General features: G+C 35.6%; 1 protein-coding gene across 4 annotated transcripts in view; it reads left to right on the top strand.

The window, feature by feature from the left end:
• Window positions 1-24,611, top strand: part of MPP7 (MAGUK p55 scaffold protein 7) — a 156,402-nt gene that overhangs the window by 108,711 nt on the left and 23,080 nt on the right. For 3 of the 4 annotated variants that reach the window (XM_014248784.2, XM_005518709.3, XM_014248785.2), the window contains exons 7-12: window positions 1,706-1,837; window positions 9,786-9,867; window positions 10,955-11,040; window positions 12,849-12,923; window positions 13,516-13,712; window positions 14,230-14,294. In XM_014248784.2, coding sequence (XP_014104259.1) covers window positions 1,706-1,837; window positions 9,786-9,867; window positions 10,955-11,040; window positions 12,849-12,923; window positions 13,516-13,712; window positions 14,230-14,294 — 637 coding nt within the window. Of the gene's footprint in view, window positions 1-1,705; window positions 1,838-9,785; window positions 9,868-10,954; window positions 11,041-12,848; window positions 12,924-13,515; window positions 13,713-14,229; window positions 14,295-24,386; window positions 24,426-24,611 lie in introns of all 4 variants that reach the window. The other variant, XM_088058400.1, reaches the window with a different exon arrangement.

The following is a 24,611-nucleotide window of genomic DNA, read 5'->3' as shown; positions in this document are numbered from 1 at the left end:
CTTTTGTTTTAGTGTATCTTTGATATTTCATATACATCTTAGAGGACTGCATGTGATTGCATGGCTTTTACATATGTAATGCATCACAATAAACATTTCCAGGAGGATCCATAATTGCTACCCTGAGGTTTTTAGCTCGTATCCAAAGTAAAATTGATAGTTTATTGAAGGGAGATGATAATTTCTGTTGGTAAGTAGTGTAAATTCATAACTGTGTATTGGGAAAAAAACCAGACATAATTAATGTGTTAAAGTGTTTTTATTAAACTGTACCATGTGTATAAAGATTAGTAAAACAATAGTAATTTATCATGATCTTCCTGTGTGTTTGTTTGTTTTGTTGAAGTTTAAATTTACACTTCAGAATTTGAAGATTACCATATGTTCTTTGCCTTCAGCTTTTGACATGGTAGCTTGTAGCATTGTCTGGAAATTTTTTGTTGTTAAAAGTTTCCTCCGTTCAGTAAACAGCATAATGAAAGTGTCATGCTTTTTAAAAACAGTTGTATTGTCCTTGAGAACATAGAGTTTCTGGTAATTCCTGTACTCAGTTAAATATTGGCCATGTATTACTAAGTAGCAAGTTAACTGGCATCAGAGAAATATAGCCATTTTCTGTCCTTTATTTAGAAAGGCTGTTAAATAGTCACTTATTGAGAGGAAGCTACTTGAAAACAGAAGCAACAAAGCAGTAGATAGGATTATACATACGGCTGTTGATGTTATTTGTGGTACAATGTACAGTTTTCACTACAAAAGCTGAAGCATTACTTAACCATTTTTTACCAATGTACAGGTATTAAAAAGACTTTTCAAAATAGAAAAGAACTTTAGGAGTTCTGTATCTAGAAAAAACTCTGAATTTTATCACTGAGCTTTTTTTTTGAGCCTTAGGAGAATGAGCTTTCTAATTTCCTTTGCCTTTCAGGATTCTTATTTCCTGAAAGTTCATAAATTATTTTAATATTAAGATGGAACCTTTTGTCAATCTTTGTTAGGCTTTTCTTTGAAAAATATATTTTTCAAGCTATGCAGAAATAGGTGAAGCAATAGAGAAGGAAAAGAGGAAAGAAAGAGGTGCAACAGGTGTTTGATAAGCTCCTGCCTAAAGCAAATTTCTTCAGTAGTATGTTCCTCAATCTCGGTTATGAATTCCATAATAAATTAAAAATTCCTAAGATAATTTGAGGCTCACATGAAAGGAATCCAGTAACCAGGTAAGTTTTCAGAGCTCCTGTGAAGGGAATGGTTGGACAACAGCTTCATGTTATATATTCTGTGCTTGAACAGAAGTCTTGGGAAGTGCTTATTTTGTTTATTTGTTTCATAGGACTGCCTACTGTATCAAATAAATTTTATACTTTATATTACAAGTATAGTTATTTACTTATTTTTGGACACTAAGGTTTTCTCCTGTTCATAGTTCTTATAATTTCAAGCTAGCATGCAAGGCATGTGGATGTTTTGCGTGTATGAAGACACAGTTCTCCATCCACTATTTACTAGTTGCATACATTATATATATGGAAACATGTTCTTTATGGAGTTGTTTCATCAGTTTGAAATGAAATAAAATTGTATACAAGAATTATATTTAATCTACTTGTATCACAGTAGTAGAGTCAGGGTATGAATAATATCCTCTGCTGTCCCTTTCTTAAACTTTTCCAATGCTAAATAATATACTGACTATTAATGTTTCCAGGCTTTGCTGTCTGTACATGATACTGTTGCTCAGAAGAACTATGATCCTGTCTTGCCCCCCATGCCTGATGATATAGATGAAGAAGAAGATTCAGTTAAAATAATTAGGCTCGTCAAAAACCGGGAACCATTGGTAGGTAACCCTGTCTTTTGGTTTGGGGTTTTGTGTTTGCATGCAGGGTGGGGAGTGCTTATTATGAACACAAATGGGTGATATTAGCTTGAAACATGGATAGACAGATATTACACATGGTTATTCATAACATTAAGTAATACACTTGTGACTTCCATTCCTTATTAGTAAAGCATATGAAATGAATAATCATCATCGGTGAATGATTATCATGGTGTTTAAGCATTATATATGTGGGCCAGTCTGAGCATTTAGATCATAATATATATTTGTCTTTTATCTTGAATTCAAATCATGAACTTACTTTAAGATGTTAGACAGAGAATGAATCCCCAAAGAAATCTTGACCTGTGTTTTGAACTGTGCCTGTTAGCATTCATGTAAAAAAACATGACCTTTCAATAAACTGAAAAGAAAGCATGAAAACATATTTTAAAATACTTGAATTGAAATCTGGGCAAATTTAAAATGTCTGTTGTTGTACTTTGCATTATGAATACTAGAAAGTTAATATCTTCATGGGGATATCTGGAAAAATGAAAGGACTAAACCTAGGTTGTATTACAAGAATATTAAAATGCTTTACTGATTTGGTTCTTTTTATTTGCTGTAGAGTGGGAGTCATCTTGTATAAAATTTAACTATGTTCTTTCTGTCCTGCAAACCAGTAAGAGCTTTTTTTTAATGTTATGCTAAATATTTGTTTTAATGGACAACAATCCTGGAGAAATACCTGCAAACTTATTTGAGAAGGTCATCATTCTGTACTTGAAATGACAGTGGGAGAGAGCTGCCTACTTCTGTTAGACATACAGGGATAGTTTGTTCCACAGTAGGTATCTTACTATCACTCTAATTCTTGATGGATTTCTGGCATAAATAAACAAGAAATGAGTTTTCTTATTGACTCACTGTAGGTACCCATGGGCACAATTGCAAGTTTGACCATATGGAAAGTTACTATGTTGTTTTAGCATACTAAATATTTTTTTCCTCAAATATTTGAATAACAACTTTGAGATTTTTGTATTTTTTTATCAAAGAAATTATTTGAGAAAGAAAACAAGCTTGCTTTAGGATTTAGTATCAGAAAGATTATTCTTTCCAAAAGGTATGTGGAGATTTGAACATACAGTATGAAATGAAGTCTAATTGAGGAGCCTATTTTTAGTGTTAATTATAACACCTTTTTTTTTATTTGTCAGAAAAAGCTTAATAAAATCTTAACTTACATAGTTTGATATTCCAAACATTAATCATTACTAAGATGTAGTTGTTCAATGCCTTAAGTTAATAGTATCTCAAAATGGATTGCATAATAATAAATTGTAAAATGAAACTCAGATATTTTCTGAAAACTTATATGAAATATATACATTGTATATTGGCTTTTTAGATTTTAAGCTCTCCTAAAGAAAACAGTTGCTTAAGCTAAAGGTTATCCTTGGACTGTTCCTCAGATTCCACTCTTGCCTCCTCACTCCAGTGGGACATTGAGCTCTTCCAGATACCTGTGTGTCTATTTAAGCCCAGCCTGCAGTTCGGCCCCACACAGCCACCCACTCATTTTCCCCAGTGGGATGGGGGAGAGAGTCGGAAGGATGAACATGAGAAAACTCATGGGTTGAGACAGACAGTTCAATAGGTAAAGCAAAAGCTGCATATGCAAGCAAAGTGAAATAAGGAATTCATTAACCACTTCCCCTGGGCAGGCAGGTGTTTAGCCATTCCCAGGACAGCAGGGCTCCATCACTTGTAATTGTTTCTTGAGAAGACAAAACCCATCATTCCACACATTCCCCTCTTCCTGTTTGTTCCCTCAGTTTCGTTGCTGAGCATGACAGCACATGGTGTAGGATATTCCTCTGATCACTTGGGGTTGGCTGTCCCAGTCCTGTCCACTCCCAGCTCCTTGTGCATCCTCAGCCTCCTCACCTGTGGGGTGATGAGCAGAAAAGCCTAGACAGTGTGTAAGCACTGCTCAGCAATAGTTAAATTATCCATGTGTTATCAGCACTGTTTTCATCACAAATCTAAAACAAAGCACCATAGGAGCTACCATGAAGGAAATTAACCCTGCCAAAACCTGTACACTCTCTTAACACCACACTTGATACAACTCTTGTATTACAGAGGTAAAAGAGCAGGGGTTTAGATCTTTTACTAGAAATGACAGCAGCCATGGAAAATATAAAACATGTGAGCAAATTAATTTCTCTAGTTTAAGACAGCTTTGTTTATTTACCAAAGTGAAACTAGCCTTAAAATTGAATCTGTCATTGATCTCTTATTAGGAAGAGGCAAAGGGTGGGCTAACTGCTGCGTACAAGTAGGGAGGGATAGGGAGCTCACAAGGACAATTAAGTCAAACTCCTCAGAAGTAAAAGATGCTAAAACACAGAGCAGTGGTCACAAGGTACAGCCCTGGGACATGCAGACTAAGAATTAATACAAGTGGTCCATTTGTTGGAAAGTCCAGCACTGGAGCAGACTAACTGGATATGTGGAATCTCTGGCATATCTAAAGTTTTACTTTGTCTGTGTAGGAAAACTGTATTTGTAATCTTTCCAGATCCTGTGCCTATCTTGATGTTTTATTTTTGTTAGAGAAGAACTTGTGAGCCCTGTTACTTGTTCTCCAAGAAGAGTTCAAAGAATATAGTGTCCTCTTCCTCTTCCATAATACACTGTCAATGCATTTTAACATAATTCATGTTCACGTCAAACATTAATTTCTTTGTGTCAGATTTATAGTGACTTATTATGACACCATCACCACAGTACATAAAAAACCTATTATTTGTGTCTTTGTCTTCTCTAGATGGTTTCCCCTTAGGTGGGGATGAGAAGAAACATGGATAGTAATTCAGATAAGGTCTTACCTACATATGGCATGGCAGAGTAACTGGAGACAGGCTTATACTATGTATGTTAGATCTACTGTGTTTATGCTTCTCAAAGTTATTTTACTAAAGGAAGATATACCATGATCTATGTTTACTAAACTAATTATAATTTCATTTACTATTTATTTCCATGTCTTTTTAATGTCTTTTCCTTCAGTGCTTGCTCTGGAGTCTTGGATATTCTTAGTAGAGATAAAAGAGTCTCTACTTGTTTTGTTAATCCATTCACTCTTCTCCAGTCAAAAAGTCTGACTTCCATGTGCAACATTATATCAGGATTCTACTTTTAGAAGTGACTGAGCTTGAGATTGGAGGTACTATACGATATTTCTACTGGAGCAGAGATTGTCTCATTTCTTGACTTGAAGATACTGAGCTCTTTGAACTTTTCTTCCACTCCAGACACAGGCTCATATTCTATTTGTACCCAAGCAGTAGAGATTGTTTTCCTGCAAAGCCACGAGCTTTACATCAGTTGCACACTCTGGACATTCTGAATTGCATTTCCTTTGGATGACTTTCAACAGTATTCACTGTGAAGCTATTAGGCACTGTTAACTTCTTTGGAATAAACCTAGTGACCATTTTTACATAAAACTGCATCACGTTTCCTCTTGTGCTCCTGTTCATGCTTTTCTCCGAGTTAAGCACCTCACAAGTGTTCTTAGCTGGGGTTAATCATGTATTAATGAAGCCTGAGTTCCCAGGAGTAATCATTTCAAAAGAGAAAGAAACACATGGTTGTAGGAGGGCCTTCTGATTGCCAGATTTCATCAATTCAGAAGTCGGTGCTGAACTTTCCCCCAGTTTTTTGAGAGGTGTTTTAAACTTTTTGTTAATCCTTCTGCAGTATTGGGCTTGGGGCATTTTTAATGGTCTGTTAGCAAATGTTATTCCAACAGGATCTCCCTTAAGCAAGGTGAAATTGTTTTAGGATGTTTTGTATTAACAAAGAAATTTGGAACATCTCTGAACCTTACATAAAGAGAAGTAGAAACATCTCTTTTCAGGGACAATCCAAAATTCACCTGACCATGATTGGGTTTTTTATCAGAGAGCTTGGAGAGTTTTAACTTATGCCTACCTCTCCAAGGCTTTTTGATCCACAGCCCTGTTCCTAGTTAACATTCCTGATGTCCGAGATGAATAACTACAGCGGTTCAGTGCCTGGCCTCCTACTACTTCCAGCTTCCAAATGTAATGCTCCAGGTTTGTTACAGCTATTACTCTGAATAGGATGCTTCTTCACATTAGGATGGTTGTTTCTTTGTCACAAAAACACATTTCACATAGGTCTGGTCATTTGAAAACTAACCTTTATGTCATGCCATGTCTATAGACAAGAGAAAAATAGTCAGCTCCAGAGAATGACCCATGCCGTCTGTTTAAGTTTCCTGACTTAATGAAAAGAAGTAGCTACAGAAGTAGCCTGGACACCTAAATTGAACCATGTATTGTGATTTCCTAGCTGAACTTGGTTGAAATTAATTTTAGTGACTTAAAGGAGACATTTATTGCATTCTGTCCATGCAGATGCAACAGCTTTCACTTACCTCACACTCTTAGTCCCTGTAGTTCAGTTCACAACAGTGGATGAACCTAGCTTTTTTTGGATTAATTTGGATGTAGGGTTAGCTATAGTCTACATATAAGTGGACATCAACTTTTAAATAACTCCTCACTGTAAGATAGGTAACTGATACTTGTATTTGCACTTTCAATAGAGAATTAATTAAAATAAGGTTTATTGAAGTATTTATTTGCATTTATCATCTGCATGTGCTTTTGTTTAACAGAGAGATATGCAACAATATTACTGATGTTTCAAATTCTCTTATTAGTTATTTATTTTACAGGCTAGATTTTCTTTCCTTAAAAATACAGACTTAAAATGCCTGGAACCAGCAGATAAATGGATGAACTAATAAAGCTCACATTGTGAAACCCTAAGCAATGCTTCCCCATGCGTGGTACTACATTAAAAACAGGGGGGAAAAAAGCAACTAAAAAACAGTGAAAGAGCCATGCTGGAGGAGCTTGTATTATTTTTAGTGCTTTTGTATGGTATACCTTTAAGCATTTTCTCAGTCTGATCACCATATGGCTCCCAAACTCCTTATTTTTCCCTTTAGAAGTATTTTAAACTGAGCTATGCTATTACATCTGTATACGTCTCATTTAGGGTAACTTACACTTTTGGCTCACAACACCGAAAATATTTTCCAGCTCTCAAGGTCCAGTCTAACCTTCTTCCATTTTCAAAGCCCTAAATGAGGAGCTGCACTGCACATGTAACTGAAAGTACTGGAGCTGAACATCATATAAGGAGAATTTCTTGCCAGATTATATATACCTCGTAGTTTAAGCGGGGCTGGCAGCAGTGCAAGAGAAGCTGCTTTTTCAGAAAATCAGCTCTTCAGGTATTCAAAAAGAAATCCACTTTTTTGTGGATTTGATGATTTAAGAGTTCTAAATTGGGAGGAAAGTGGAATTTATAGAACCCCTTTTTTCATTTGTGTACTAAAGGTACAAATACATAAACTCAAGTAGTGTTTTTCATGGACCTGCCTATTCAGTTTGGGTTTACCACAGAGGAGATACTGACAGTGAGCAAACTTTGGTTAAATAATTTTCCTGCCATTTTGAGCTTGTTTTTGTCCTTTGTATGAAAATTCCAATTTATCTGTTATGTTTGTGGAGCCATCTTTCAGTTAATCTGTGGTAGGAAAATTCATTTTGTGCCAGTAGTAATAATCACAAAGAGCATGAAGTTCCACTTGGACAGGAGCCTTATTGTTACATACAGATGCTGTCTGGGTCAATAGTGTGGTCTTTGCACACTGATTTTTTTCTAGCATCTGTCTAAAAATCCTGGCAAAGTGAAGTAACACTTCCCAGGCATCAGGGGTAGTGGATGATCACAGGGGAAGCCAGTCAGTCATTGCTTGCCTTTTGAATTTGGTGGCATTTCATGGTGTTGACTTGTAGGTAAAAGGCATAAAGCCTTTTTGATGAGGGCTTTTTCCTTGATTAATTAGGAGAGCCTGTTTTGTATGGACAGTATAGTGGAAATGTCCTGTATTTATATTTGCCTCTAGCATCCTAATGCTGCTTTATTTTCTTTTGGATGGATATATTCAGAAAAAAATCCTTTTTACTTTAAAATAGTTAAAACATTCCAGGTATTATTATTATGAACTTCAAATTAGTAGCTGTTGCTGCAAGGTCATAACTTAATATTGAGATATAAGTTAGGGAGGTTAAGGCTGTTTCATATATTTGTAATGGTGTACAGTTTTTTCTGCACAGAAGTCTAGTAATTAGTTTTTAAAGTGAGATTAGCTGCAGCTAAATGTGTATTTTTGAAACTCTCAGACTAATTCAAAACTGTAATGCAAACAAGTGTATGCTGATATAATTGCATAATAAACATTACGTAAGAATAAGGCTGGCAAATTGCAGAATTAGTTTACTTATAGATAGAATTTCATATGCATAAATTTAGAATGTAAAATGAAATGCACAAACATAGCACATCAATTTTGCTTTGGAGTGATGACTGCTGTTGAAGTTCCAGCCAAAAGTGAATGGTGACTGTTTTAATTTTTCTCTATTTGCAATAAATGCAACTTGCATATAAAAATATAAATTAATCTCCCCTTTTTTGTCTTTGTGACTTGTGCTATATTTCCATCTTAGAGGTAGAGGGAAACAAGTTTATTTACAGTCAGTGAAATTGCTAACCGTAGAAAAATCTCAGCTCTGTTATTCGTACAATTTTCAACTTTAGGTTCATGAAAAACTTAAAAATTGAAGTACTGATAAATATAATGTTCATGTTTATTCTAAACAAATATAGCAAGGTAGCTATAAAAGCCATTACATCATTCAAAGAACTTCCTTAAAAAGTACTTATGTACCTTACTGCAGAGAAGCACAACTCTTCTCTGATAGAAGGAAATTTTAACCAGTGATGGCAGAGTGCACGTAGCACTCAGAGGTGAAGTAATACTGTTCATTCACTAACTGTAAATATGTAAATATGTTTATATGGAATATGAAAATATTCTCAGAAAGTTGGCTTGCCTGACAGAGTCCTTAATATCTCTGTTGATTAACAAAGTTAGAGCTATTGCAGGTAAGTAATTAGATTAATATGGGAAAATAACCATATGCAGTTAAAAACCTGATAGACAAGGCATGTGGTTTTTTTCTGTTGTTTTTTAAAAATACTGGATCAAGTGACCTTTTTGGATCATGCAGTATGACTTACCTGGTTAAAATCCCCATTGTTGTTCTGTCTCCCAGAACAGGGACAGCATTTCCTCCCTCTCCCCTCCAGTTTTGCCTGAAAGGACTGTCACTGCCTTTGAGGCAGCAGCTCTGCACCTCCACATCCCTTCTCACTTGGCACTGCTGCTGCCTGCTGCTTCCCCATCACCTTGTGCTTCTTTTCAGTGACAGTTCTTGTTACAAAGGCATTTTTCTCATCTGGACAGCTGTTCACTGGAAATTTACACAAAGCCATTTTACCTCAGTGCCTTGTGCTGTCTATGTGTGATGTATGAAAACAGCCATGACTAACTCGGGAAATGTTCCCTTCCTCTGCATTTCTGTCCTGTGAGTGTGAGGTGAGCCCCAACATTCAGGGGCACTTCTCAAATGTGTATTTTTTTTATTGATCATACTGTAAAGGAAAAAGGTGCACAGCCAGTTCTGAGCATAAAGTGCAGCAATTATGAAAAGTAAACTTTTTCCATCATTGTCCTTTTTTCTTTAAACCTGTGTACTCATAGAATGCATGAGCTACTTCTGATTGAAAAAGAAGACACGTTTTAGGAAGACAGAAATAGACAGAAATAGAGCAATATATTTTGTATATTCTTTTCATAAGCAAGTATCATTTCTGGCTTAATCACATACTAATACGTCAGCTTTTTGCAGTTTTATGTAGCAAATGTTTTTTAGTGCAGTGTATTAAAATTATGCTGAGATTAACCAGATAACTTTCTTTTTTCTTTTTTTTTTTTTTTTTACCCAAGGGAGCTACTATTAAAAGGGATGAACATACTGGTGCAATTGTGGTGGCCAGGATAATGCGTGGAGGAGCTGCAGATAGAAGTGGTAAGGTGTTTGGCACTAGCCATTCAAGAACTCACAAATAGATGAGATAAAATGGTATATTTTGTAGAAATTAAATACACTACTATCACAAACAGAAGTATTTGGCCTCTGGTCAGTTTTCCAAAGTGATATTTCAGTATTGCTGAAAGTATGCTGATTTTTTTTTCCCCAGTTCAGTTGCAGCAAGGTATCTTTGAGTTAGTGGATACAGAGCAGTTTTTTAATATGTCATGGTTTGTTTCCAATTGATGACATCTGTTTATAAATCATAGAATATGCTCAGTTGGAAGGGACCCATCAAGATCATCAAGTCCTACTCCTGTCCCTGTGCCAGACACCCCAAGAGTCACACCTTGATGGCATATGCCAACCTGCTGATGGAGGAACTCGGGGTGCTGACATCATTTTATATTAGGACATCCATTTGGAGTTTCAGGTGGTAGTTCTCAAAATAACAGCACATCCTTGTTTACTTTGGGATGCTCAGCGTCTGCAAAAACTTTAGCAAGAAGTCTTGAATCATACATTAAGGTGTCTCTTTTCACTGAAGAAAATCTCAGACAGCTGTATTTCACTCTGAGATGCAGTAATGGAGTAATGAGGGAGAGAGAGAGATGATGGATGGATGGATGGATGGATGGATGGATAGATAGATAGATAGATAGATAGATAGATAGATAGATACACAGACAGATTAGCAAGCATTTGTACCACAAATTAGCACTTCCAGCCTCAGTGCTCTTTAAACTACTTGCAGCTATATAGCAGTAAGAAAAGAGTGGAAAAAGAATTGGCACAGAATATTTTTCAAACATCTGCATGAAAGTCTGGAGAAGTTGTAGAGAAGGTGGTACTAATTTTTAGAAAGAAGATAGGGAGGTAAGTTCACCAACCAATTTATCAAATTTGGCTGAGAGGACAGTACCTGTTATGTTCACCATGTATTCCTGTTTCTAAATTAGAGCTTAAAGTGTATGAAAATTGGAGCTAAATGTATATGAACAAGGGAGAAACAAGCTGAATGGTAATGGCAGTTTTTTTTGTAATACATAGCTACAATTTCACAACTTCTCTTTTTCTTCTGTAGGGCTTATTCATGTTGGTGATGAACTGAGGGAAGTCAATGGGATTCCTGTAGATGATAAAAAGCCTGAAGAAATAATACACATTTTGGTAAATACCAAAAATTTTAAAATTTAGGAGAGTCAAGGAAAAGTAATGAGACTTATAATTTCTACTGTATTTCTTAGAAAAAGTATATTCTACTATAATGGCTTTTCTTCCAGTGCCATCATTTACAAATCTTTCTCATAGAGTGATTTTCTATGCGTTACATATATATGCAATCATAGATTACTTGTAAAGAGTTAAAGACTGTAATATTGCCATAAATATGTTGCAGAATGTTGCAGACTTCAGTTTATAATCTACAGTTTTTAAGGCCCACCATGACCTGTTGAATTCAAACTATTTTAAATGTATTCATTAATACATGTCACTCCATGTGACAATTAATAACAGAGGTACTAGATAGACTGTATAACTGGTATATGAAGATTTTGTATGACATAGATTTACAGTATATAGCCATATATATTATTCTGTCTGTGCTCTTCTGAACTGTACAGTCTCTAAAGCTAGCCCAATTTCTCATTACTGAAACATTATTGCAAATCTAGTAATTTAGACTTTTTCAGAAATATTTAATATTTTTACATCAAAGACGTTGATGAGGGTCTACAGCTCCGTCATTCATGCTGTAGGCATTTCTCTATACATAAATCCCTTGCTGTCCTGCTGAATTGGGCAGCTGTCTCACAGTTTTGGTTCAGTAACCAAGATCATTCAAGTGTTAGCCTGCTGATATGCATTCTTGCTTTATGGTTTCACGTTCCCTGCAGAACCATAGTTTCCTTCAAAAATTAATATTTTAAAATGTCTAGAAACAAAATACCACTAGAAAAGGTGTGAACAATTTCCCCATTTACCTTTTTAAGGTACAGTATAAACATCAAAAGCTAGTTAGAGCTTTTTTCGAAAGTAACAAAATTATTGATTCCAGTCCTACGGTGGGTGAAATAAGACTTTGGCTGCTGCCTGTCAAACAGTGAGCCTTGGATTGCAGACATGCCAGCAGAAGAATGTCTCACTTAGTAGTGGACAGGCCTGTTTCCATTTTGCTTAAATTGTTGGCTGTCTGTTGCACTCTACTCGTTTTATGAAACTTGTCAGCTGCATGCAATAGTAGCATAGCTTCCAACTGATTAGCACTTCCTTCAATAGCAAAATGTCACTGAGGCAGTGGGAATATATACTGTGGTTAATAAGTAAAATGCAGCCAGACACACTTTAAAGTGGGATATAGGGAAAGATGAATGGATGAGGTGGTTGATGATGGCTAACTTGTTTTAAAATTTATAGCAGAGGTTTTTTTTCCATTTAGTACACATAGTCTATTCAAATATGTTTTTCTTTTCTGCTTTCTTAAAGTTGCCAAGCGAATAAATCCCCCCAATAGCACTGTATGATAAATATGGCACAAGCCTGTTTGAATTTTTCTATAATTTTTTTTTTTGAAAAATGAAATGTTAGTTCTATTTTTCCAGGGATGTCCAAACTGTGCCAGGAGTCCAGAATTGCTTCTAATATGCATTCATTTAAGCTGTAGCATTTTCTCCTGCCTTCAGTACAGGAGTGGGACCTCTGAACTATGCAGGTCCCAGTTTTTAACAGTTCATCTGCCCCACCAAGAAACAAATAAACCCAAGCATTTCAAGTGGGTATTTTAATTTTTGTAATACAAAGTGTGGTTAAGCGAAGCTGTCAAACTCTAGAGATCATGTTTGGGAGAGGATAGGTTCATTATATTCTTTTAAGTTCATTTGGATTTCTTTATCTTCTAAAAATTTATAAGAAATCTAAGATTTCTTGGAATCGTATAGCTTAATTCTCGGTGTATTTTCTTTTCTAATGTTCACCAGGCTCAGTCTCAAGGAGCCATTACATTTAAAATTATACCCAGTGTGAAGGAAGAGATGCCAATGAAGGAAGGCAAGGTAAGCAAGACTATTTCAGAAGCCATCACATTAACTGTTATGCTGAGGATATGTATTTTTCACTTGGATGACAGTACCAAGAATGTGATTTATATTTGTGGACTCAGTGTTTGTAACATGACAGTATATAGCACGTTGTACACTTCAATATACAGGTGCTGAATTTATGAGTGGGTATAACATGGTTCTTGAGCCTTAACTCTCAGCTGTGCAGGTAATCTTCCACCTTCTGCAAGGACCTGGCTTGGTTCCAAGTACTTCTTCCATTGTTCACTAGGTAGAAGACACTTGATAGTTACTTCGTTCAACAGTATTTTCTCTTCTGTTCCTCATATGGGCACACCATACACCTGCAAAGTCCTGCTTGCCTTGAGTCACAGGGCCTTGGCTCCATTGAGATTGTAGTTGCAGAAGCAATGAGTTGAACATTCCCATATGAATTTCCCATGCTGGACATCCATAAAGATGTTTTGCAGCAGTAAATATCTATGTTATTTAGTTCAATGGTTTTGAACAGTAGAAACAGAAAAAGAAGATACCTTTGGATTGCATTTCATATTTGATTCTAAAGATCAAACACTGCTTGTTTCAGATGTTTATCAGAGCCTTATTTGATTATGATCCTAATGAAGATAAAGCAATTCCTTGTAAAGAAGCTGGACTTGCTTTCAGAAAAGGAGATATCCTTCAGATCATGAGCCAGGATGATGCAACCTGGTGGCAAGCCAAACATGAAGGTGACGCCAATCCCAGAGCAGGCTTGATCCCTTCAAAGCATTTCCAGGAGAGGTGAGCTACTGAGAAGCATAATTCCGTTATTTTTTGCAGTAAGAGATGAGGCTTCTTTCTGAGTTTTTAAGTTAGCATAGTTGGCATGTGTAATGCTCATAGATTACATGGGTACAATGAATGTGCATTTGAAGCAGGACAACTGAACTTGGAAACATATTGCTGAAATACTCTGGATTTCCATATTTCTCTAGCTAGAATTAATGACAAAAACTGATAGGATAACACTGATCCAGACTGAAAGAAAAAACATATGGAAAATAGCACATCAGTATCTGCATTCACTGATGTACTATGCAGGAATAAGAACTGCAGCAGGTTTTGGAGAGCTTATAAAACTTTCAGGCAAGATTTAATTTTTTTAGATTGTTAATAGATTGCATTGTTTAAGCTAATTTCTTATAAAATCTTCTGGATATTTTGCAATATTCTCATTATATTGAGTCTTTATTAATCCCAAATTTGCAGTGAAAACTGAGGAGTTTGTGTCTTTTCCCCACCACCTCCCATTTTATAGGAGATTTGCATTAAGAAGACCAGAAGTGCAGGTTCAGCCCCTGAAAATTTCCAACAGAAAATCATGTAAGTCTGTTAATCTGGAATAGAAATAATACTCCACATCTCTAACCTTGTAAAACAGCAGTTTGTTTCAACTACAGGATGCATTTTTCCCAGGCACAACAGCTTCTTGAGTCCATTGTATCAGTAGGAAAATAAATATAAATAATGTAATAAAAAGCTTTAAAAGCAGCTAGAAACATCCCTAGCCCTCTGACTTTGTTTTTGAAGTACTGGGCCAAATTAATATTTTGATATGTAATGTTTCAAAGGTTGAGGAGTATTCTTTTTCTGTTGAAACAGTACAGAATTGACTCAACAGTTTATGTAATTTGGACTGCATCAACACTGAAATTTATGTTGAGAGTAAGGAAAAAGGTCTGATAGTCTTCCCCTCTCTTCCCCATATACTTGTTATTTTTTTGTGTCCCATGAAGGAGCAGAATTTTTTAAAACTGTTTTTTAAAAGGCTGTCTAACATTCAGTTCATTGATACATTCACAGAATCACTTAATACTGTTTTTTAAACAAACTCATCCTTAATAGTCTCTGTTTTTAAATATGGTAGTTGCACAATATAAGAAAAATAACCTCTAAGAAAGCACATACCTTGAAACAAGTATTTTCTCTTTACTGGAATTTACATCAACATCTGTTTTAAGTATCATTGCATATTTTACTTGACCTGTTATTTCTTTCAGTTGTTCAGACTCATAACAAAGTGAGCAATGTAAGAAACTATCACACTACAGTAGGATCTAAATCTGGAATACAAACATGATTCCGAATTCAACTAGAAGTATTCAGAAAGTGTTCTAATATTTCCAACCACCTTTCATTATCTAACAATGAAAGAAGTATGGCTACCATGGCAAACAGTGGATGCTGGCACACTACGTGCCAAACTAAATGCTTTTAACTTTAAAACTCCTCACCAGTGTTTCTGTTGCAATTTTCCTAACTTCTTGCTATGATTGTTGTGTTCTGAAGCTTGACAATAACTGTTACTTTTCTGATAATCTGCATTTTCTATCTTTCATTCCATTTCACTTTGATTGTGTTTCTTAATGCTATTGTTAACTCCAAAGCCCTTGATTAGCTTTGTAATTACAGTAACAGACCTTAAAATTACACTACAGCTTTTCTATTTACATAGATCTTAGAAACAAGAGGAGTTTCTCCAGCTTGTAGTAAATCTGTTGTTTTTCTAGGTTCTAGGTCAAGTTGCTCTGCCCCAGTTTTGGAAAAGTGTCTGATCCCAGGGTATAGCTATTTCTCTCTGCCCACTGTTCTTGAATCTGGATAATACATTCAACAAGAGCCTTCAATTAAGGTGGCACTGGTGCTTTTGAAGAGGTAAATCAGCTGCTGCAGCAACACCGCATGAATCCTTTTATAATGGACTGCATCTTTCTAGTGACCTTCAAGTGAAAGGTTTTACAAGATGCATCTCCCCCTTCCAAATAGGCAGCCTGAACTTGATTGGGAATTGCCAAAATTACAGCCCAAAGAAGACCCAGAGTACAATGTCTGCTGTTGTCTCTGCTTTTCCCACTGACTGCCTTAACTAGCTTGAACAAGGAGAAGAGTTTCCCTCTTCCTCCTCTTGCCTTTAAAACATGACAGAGCATGAAGGTCAAGCAGTATGCCTATTACTGTTCTCTCTTGGAATTTCTTTGAACAAAGTCCCAACTAAAAACCATCTAGAAGGCAGTGGTGCCTCTTGAAGGAGGAAAGACTGCAGAGTAATGTAGGTTTATCATTCTCTCTCTTCCTTTTTTCTTAAGACAGTCTGCTGCTATGTCTGCCAGATTTTCATGGGAACAGGGGAAATGCTGTTCTGAGTAGCAATTTATCCCTTCATTCAAAGACTAAGCATGTTTTTAGTGCTGGGAGGGGATTTAGATCCTTCATAGAGAAGACATTTTAAAAATCAGAATTCAGCAGTAGAAAAAAACCTTGTGTCTAGGATGTTGCTTAAATTGCTCTCAGGAGAATCTACCCCTTGCTTGGATTTTCAGAATTCTGCTGGGAAACTCTGCACCTTTATGATCTTTATAAAATTAATCAGCATTTTTTTGTGTTACTAAGCATAGCAGTGAAGCTGTGAGATATGGAGGCCATATCTGTATTTGTGTATAGCAATCATCTTGCCGAAACTGAGAGATGCTGGAAAATCATGCATTGCTCAGCTGAACAAGCAGCATTCTGACACAGGAACGTGTAAGCAACGTGACATAGAGAACAAAAAATTGGAAAGAACTGCTGGGTTGTATTTTACAGGTTTTTTAGCCCTGTATGAAGGTGGGAAATTGATAATGCTTGATTTCTTCAGGGTTTTTTTTTTTAATCCTTCATCTTAATATAGGGTTTTCCAGTGCTTGGAAGGGTAATTATGTGGGGGAGACATGTTTTGTAGATCATCCTGAACTTGCTGTATATTGAGAGGCTGCTTGCTATTGCAGTGGATGGGATCATCCAGTCATGTGACCTGAATTTTATTAGCAGTTTGGAGAAAAATGGGCAATTTGCCAGTTGATATTTTTATGGCTTCCAAAAGAGATGAAAACCTGTTGACTTCAGGAGAGCTGCTGAGAGAAGTCCCTTTCCTGACACGACTGGGAGTTGCACCAGGAAGCTTTCTTGACTCATGGCATGTAGTCATGGATGCTGGTCGGCTCTATCCAGTCAACTAATTCCACAAAGCCCATGTTTTGTAATGAGGGACAAACCTTGATATATACCTTTGTTTTTAATAAGGAGAATTGAGAAAAAATACTCTGTTTTCCTGAATACCCAAAAAATGTGAGTCAGCTCTGGTTTCTTAGGTGGGATTCCAGGGTGGTAGTGTCCTTCTACTTGAAAATTATTCTAAAAATCAGTTAAAATCATATAATATGCAAGAAGTATCCTATAACTTCTTTTTTTCCTTTCTTCTCAAGCCAGTCCTGAAACTGGAAAGGACTGTTATATTTATCTATACAAAGAGCTCTCTGAAATAGTCAACAACTGGTATTGCTTTGATAATTAAGTTGTTTTAAAACCTGAAAGAAGATAGATTGGATTACTTTTGGGAAGCCTTCTTTATATTTCCTATTTTCAATTTTTCACTCTTTTCAGCATAGCAATGCATAATAATCTTTGCACATATTTGTGTATCATACATTTGGAAGCAAAATAGAAGTGGGCTTTTTTGGTGATGATCGTATGCATACCCATATTGAGGAAAGAGTAAAAAATACTTTCTACATAACTTTTTTCTGCAAGAATTATTTGCACTGAAATAAACAAACCCAATCTAGTTCTAACTTATTAAAAGGATATTTTTATATCCTTTTAATGGAAATGCCAATTTTTATTTTCACTTTACAAGCCAAGTGAACTGTTCCATTGTGTCTATGTGTAAATACACATGCCTATGCCAGTATTTAGCCCTTTTCTTGAAAGATAAAACAGAATCACTCTCACATTGTACCCGTTAAAATGAAAAACATTTCACATGTCATGTGTACACTGGAGAAGGGGGTAGAACAGTGTATACTCCATATTGAAAGGTAAGTGAAATCACACTTTCTCATGTGCAAATGGAGAAGATACACAGTTTGATGGTATCTGGGACTGAAGTTGAAGAAAACTGGCAATGTAGGTGGAGCCTGTGCTGACAAGAGGAAGATATAGAAGTAGGAATAAAAAAATAAAGGGAAAAGAGAGGAAGTGAAATTTTGTATTGAGGGTGAAGCAAATGAGAAAGTATTGCAGCAAGGGCAATGGAAAAATGTATGGGTAAAAGCTGCCCATTAAGCAAAACCCCACAAAGGATGGGCTTTGAAATTCTTAGATTAATGCAATTAACAGTTTTATGTAGGAGCAATGCTATAGTCACTATTTGTGCAATGGTTCAGTTGTTTGTTGATTCTGTTTAAATAAAATACTAATATATTTACTTTGTAAATAGACTTGTAAAAGTCTTTGAAACGGTGAATGCAAAAATTACTGACAGGAACTCTGACCTGATTTGTTTTGCTGTTGTGGCTGTTAGGTGTTCTGACCTGCTGATGAGATTGATATGTTAATTCCCAGGCTTAGGATTAGTGCAGAAGTGATGGAGGAGTAACAAACCACTGAAGTATTTTCAGCTGTCTTTTCCGTACTTAACAGCAGTGACTTTTCAGCAAAAAGCAGTTTTGTACATTAATACTGTGGGAAATGGTATACTGGGGAAAAAACGGTAAGAACAATCTGCATAGGAAAAAAAGTAGGAAAATGGAATGAAAGTAAAGGAATAGAGTTGCATGAGATTGTTTGAGTAGGACTAACCCTGCATGTGCTGGAATGGTGAATGAGCCATATACCTGAGTGGGTGTGAGGGAACTCTCTGGGATACAGAGGGAGATTCTGTAGATGTGTCTGCCTATGTGCAATTGGCTTTCATCTGTCTGAGCTTGTGAGCCACTGCTCAATGCCAGCTCCATGGAAACTTGCTCACCTGGTATTCCTCAGTGATACTTAACAGCATTCCTGGCTTTAGATGGTCATCTTAGCTTAGATAGCTCGTCAGCCAGTGCTGCCTCTGTGAATTCTGCTGTTGCTGCATGTTGGCTAAATTGGAGTGACATGAGACTGTAGAGGGGAGAATTATTTGTTTAGTAGCTCCTAGTCTGTTAACTTCAATACAAAGACTGCTCATGCTCTGACTGTAATAGATATTGCCAACAGGTTTGGTCATTTATGCACGTGTAACTTACTTTAATTTGTAAGCAAAAGTGATAACCTGTATTTTTAAGGAAAATAATTATTTGAGTAACAACCAAATAACTTACTTTTCTGCAGTTGATATGAACTGAAATAATCAGGCAAGAAATTATATTCCTTCAGCATAATTTTGCTTTCACAGTGGTTACTGTGTTTATTCTTATGTTATGTATGTGTTGTCTCTGATGAAAATTACTGGTAACTTTATATTTTATACTAGTGTAGCTTGCAAGCTCTGTCAGCTTGTGCACTGTGTTCATATTTATATGTGTATATCCATACCCTGTGTATACAGTTTAATATATATGTGTAGCATATATGACAGTGTTGTTCAGAGATGTCTTTTCCATGAAAATACATTTGTTCTGTGTACTTAATGCTAAATGTAAATACTTACTGTGATAAAGGCATCACCATGTTGTTTTTCTAAGGCTTAAAATCCATTTTACTTTCAATTTTGATTTACAGTATGTGATTGGCATTGTGTGAGCAAGAGGAAAGACTTAACTGCAGCCAAATGGTGTTCATTCAAACAAGATGTAACCCAGTTTACCCATAGTTGAGTGTCTTTTGAATTGAAGATTATGTTCTGCCAAGAAAAATTTTTAAACAGGCTAAAAGAATAAATGCCTTGTACTACTCATATTTGAAGACCAAACATTTAGGATAAATTTATGGTATGATTCTTCTGCTTTTTATAATTGCTGCACAGTCTTAACTCTGCCTTTCTTCTCAGTATTTTTCTGTGTTCATATTTGAAACTTGATTGCCCACCTGCAGGTAATTATGAGTATAAACAAAAAATAAGCCAGACCTATAGAGTTAAATTAGCATATTAGCATTTTTGTTCAGAAGTCTTCTGTCCTTACAAATCTTAACTTCCTGCTACCACAGAGAAATTAAGGAAAACTGAAGCTGGATGACATTTGAATCAAGGTCACGTGAGACAGAACTGGAAATGGATCTGTCCTTCACAGCAAGACTATCCTTCTTCATTTTCCAAATTATCTTCATAGAGATACTGTTATCTGATGGTTTTATGAAATAATTAAATTTGGACATCTTAAATTTCCTGTTCCATGAATATAATGTATCATTCAATCTACAAAACTCCATAGCATAAAAACAGGGTAAACATTGATTGCTATGTGGGACTGTTAATCACTTAAAAAATCAAGAGTGTAATATAGTCACTGTAATGCCGACCACTGTACATCACAATTTCTTGTTTACTAAAGTAAAGTATAGTTTAACAAATAATGCAACTTGTTTGTGATAAGAAACTAGAACAGAGCTGCTGGGTCAAATTTTAGATGAGAAGCATTTAAGTAAAATGGCTTGGTGGAAATATTTTTGAAAGAAAGTCAACAAAAGCTAAATATCTTAATCTGGTGCTGAATCGTTCCAAAGAGATGAGAATGTTCCTGAAAGTGGCCCTGTTTTTGAGCTTCCTACGTAGTATAATTTAGGTGAGGCCCCCAAAAACCAAATCTTGATTACATTTCAGTTAAAATACATACAAAAACACAGTGTATATGATACTGGTTTTCATTGTTATAGTTTAGCATTATTGGCTACGCTGAAATCTTTCTAAAATGAATAAAACCACCTAAGCTTCCATTGTGCTTGTGTTTCCTATTTCTTTTTTCCCATTTGTCTTGTTACAGCTTTTTTGTCATTTCATAAACTTGTTTCACGACTATTTTCTTTGGAACTTCCTCTCCCTTCTTACCACAATACATTTAATTGATTGTTTTTCTTCTTTTCTCAGTGTTTTATATATTCCATGTTGCCTTATGGTTTGGGGTTTGGGTTTTTTTTTTTTTTTTCATTTTGTTACTGTTTTTTGTTTTCCTACTTCCCATCAGATTTCCTCCTCTTTAGTCTTTGATCTCTTCTAGTCTTTAATTTGTCCCTTCTAGCTGAGGACCTTTCCATTCTTAGCCCACTTGAGTTTAGTGAAACTATATTGGTCCCAGTTTTTCATGTCACAAAACTTTGGAGCTTTGGGCACGTACTTGCTGCATGCATACAGCTGCTTCAGATGCACAGAGTTGTATTTAGTAGTGAATCACAATACAGTGTTTCCTGGCAAGTAACCTCTGACTTTACTAGGGACAGGCAATAGCTCTGGTAAAGTTCCTTGTAAACTTCAGATGGGGAGCTACATGTTGATAACTGTTTATAGCTACATTAAGCTATGAAAATCCTGTGATTTCCAAGATCTTTTCATTACGGACTGTTATTTTCAACCTTAAGAGTAGCCCAAGAAAGTTAAGAGCAGTATTGAGAAGGAAGATTTATAACAGAACATAAGAAGTTCAGAATGCCTTTATCTCAACATTAAACCTCAGCTTGTAGCCGTTTTGGCTTGTGCTTTCTGGGATCAGCTGACTAACTTGGGAATCCTAATGTCTTTCATTTATGGATAAGTGTGTTCCCTTTCCTGGCAAGGGTAGCCCAGAAGCCTGGATTCCTTTCAGTGTGTTCTCAGCCCTGATGCTGTAACTCCACCATCTACCACACCTGCAGGACTCCTGTGAGGTCTGCAGTGTTAAGGGTTGAGCAAGTGTACAGCCATACAGACCTCTGTCCATGTGTACGTACCGACCTCCTTTGCTCCTGGTCTGGGTTTTCATGTTCATTAATGAGGGCTTACCTGTTACCAGTGTTAAAATACCAGACAGTATTTAAAAATGCACACTCATTAGTTAAGTCAAATAACTTTGTTGAATTCAGGAGACTTCTAAAATTTTTTAAAAACTTTATGTGACTTGGCCTTGAGCATTAGTGACTTGTTTTCAAGAGATACATTGCAGTCTATTGAAAGTCATGGAAATGGAAATACAAAAAAAATTGTCATACATCACAGACAAGGAGAAACAAGTTAGTACCTGGAAGCCAGCCTGCCGTTCTAGATCTATCTTTAGGCCATTTGTCAATAACTGTGAGCTTTTTAAGGTCAAGAGAGAAAAATGGATCCAATGCTTTCACCTTTGACTCACAAAACTGTCTATATTCTTTTAAGGCACCAGATGTGATCAACAAAGGAGTTGGTTAGAACTTAGAGGACTTCCCAGCCAACTTAAACTATATGGTTGCTTTGACCATAGAAATAAACTTTAAATAAGATTCAGAAAAGTCTTCAAATTATTATTTTAAAATGTAAGTCCTCAAGAAAAATGGTACCAAGAAATGATTGTACAGAATAGTATTTTTCCTGCAGAAGAGACTCTTATGTCCATTTCATGATATGAAATGGAAGAGCTCTTCCATGTGGTTTTGTACATTAGTTATTAGCTCTTGAATAATTTTTCACATTCTGAGAAAATACATGCTTCATGGAAAGTGTTTGAAATTATTATATTTTAGGCCTATTTGTCCACATTCTAAAGGAAATTTGAATGAGAAGTAGGTTGTTAAATCTTTCTATAAATCTTAACCTTAGTGTATAATATCTTTGTGAACAAAAATTCATTATATTTATCTTGCTTTTCTGTATAACCCCAAAGATGGTTACAAAAATGTATGTTTTCTATATCAAGGCAGCAGAAAATTATTGAGTTCCTATAGGTAAGGAGAAAGTCCTAAGTAGATCTATTATATTAGGATAATGTCGGAGAAAATATTACAAGAGTATATGAATTTTTTCATCATGTTTTCAGCCGCAATTGTAGACTTTAAAAAAAAAAAAAGAAAAAAAAAGCCATGACCAAGAAACCTTTTCAAAATCCACTCGAAGGGCAGTCCCAACTGTTACTGTAAGTGCAGAAAAATACTGAGATCACGTTCATGGGAGTGATTCTTAGAAATTCTAGGTTAAGACTGATTAATTGGAGTTAACAAACTTTGTATTTAATACCAAAGAGATCTTCCACGACAACGGGGTAAGGTCATTTCTACCAAATTAAATAGTGGAATAATCACACATGGGAGGTTTAATGTGTACATAGTTCAATGCTGTTTTACATCCTTTTCTGAGTGTAGTTAAATTCACTACTGGTATGTTGGTATATGATGCCTCGATATAATAGGTGCTCTCAAGAGAATTTGAGAGTAGTTTACATACCTGAATTTTTTTCTATTTGTGAAGTATTAAACAATAATGCTTTGTCTTTTTGGCTGTTCTAAGATGAGGAAGCGGTTGAGTGTGGTAGGTGCATTTCTCTTCTTCAATTTAACTTTTCCTTCTTAAGTTGTGTTTTCACTCCATTTAATGATTTCCTTTCCTATTTCTCCTTTGTGCTTCTCAGAGGAAATTGAAGGTACATGTATAAAAGTTTCCCTGAATAGCCCAATAATTTTATTTAGAGAACATATGTTTAGAATTAAATTGAATATAGTCCAGTGTTTCTAAGAGATGTTATATATATGATGCTTTTACATTGCCACCAAATACATTGAATCTTGTTTTAAAGTAGATAAAAATACCAGAATATTGCTAGTTGAAACATTCGATGATGAGTAATTTGAACAGTTGTTTTAAAGTCCTTTCTTTTGAACTTCTGCAAGATATGTATAGAAAAGCGGTATGACAGAATAATATTGGCAGCACTTGGGTGGGCTGGGATGGAGAGAAATGGTTCCGAGTTAATTACATGGCCATGAGAGGTCTTGCGTTTCTAATTAATACTGACAGACTGCTTCTCTGAGATGGTAGAAGGTTCGTCTATGTGGTATCGTTACTGTTTTCCCTCTGAGCTTCCTTCTGAGTGTAGCTGGTTATTGTTATGTTTGCAGCGTATGTTAAAGTAATAGCAGTTGATCTCTTGTGGTTTTTTGTTTGTTTTTTTTTTCTTTCTTTTACTTAAGAAGCTTTTGTTTATAAAAGCATTAGAAATTGTAGCTCATATTTTTGATCAGAGGGCCTCTGGCATGTAAAAAATATACATTATAGCTATTTTATATTAAATGAGAGGATGTGTTTTTGATCAAAAACCTTTCTGTCTAATCCAGTGAGCCAAATCATAAAGCTAAAGTCTGATAATGTATAGTTATATACAAAAAAGCTTGATTTACGTCAAATCATTTTGCTTTCTTTTAAGTCGCATATTTTCTATTAACTGATAAAACATAAATAATACAGTGTTAGAATTTTTTTAGAATGTTTGTTGTCATCACAACTTTTGCTTGAAAAGGCAAAAAGGTCGGTGTGCATGCTGCAAAATCCAATATCTCCAGCTAAAATATAAAACAATAAATATTGTTTTATGATTTTAAGAAAATGGCTTATTAAAGGCTTTTTAATGCTTTGTACAGTTGTCATTTTTAAAATAAGTTATTCTGTATTTTTTGCTGGGCTTCTAACTATTCTGCTTTATTTCTTGGCTCTTATTCTGTATGCTTTTACCCTTCGTCCAGAAGATGCTGAATGTGCTGGTCACAACAGTGGATCCTATCTAGGTGAGCAATTGGTTACAAAAGACAATTTTTTTCCTTTCAGCTTTTTTTATCCCTGGAGCTATTGTGTCCACTTTGCTTTTGGGGTAATCTGCATACAAGTGTCCTTACTCTGCATGACAAATGCATGAATATTAAGGTTTTAAACATGGCTCATTGGATTTGACATAAAGGGTTTATGTAGTGTAT

Source organism: Pseudopodoces humilis, chromosome 1 (assembly GCF_049639895.1).
Source record: "Pseudopodoces humilis isolate 2021_Gansu_Grassland_sample_001 chromosome 1, ASM4963989v1, whole genome shotgun sequence".
NCBI lineage: Eukaryota > Metazoa > Chordata > Aves > Passeriformes > Paridae > Pseudopodoces > Pseudopodoces humilis.
This window is presented reverse-complemented; position numbering and strand designations above follow the sequence as displayed.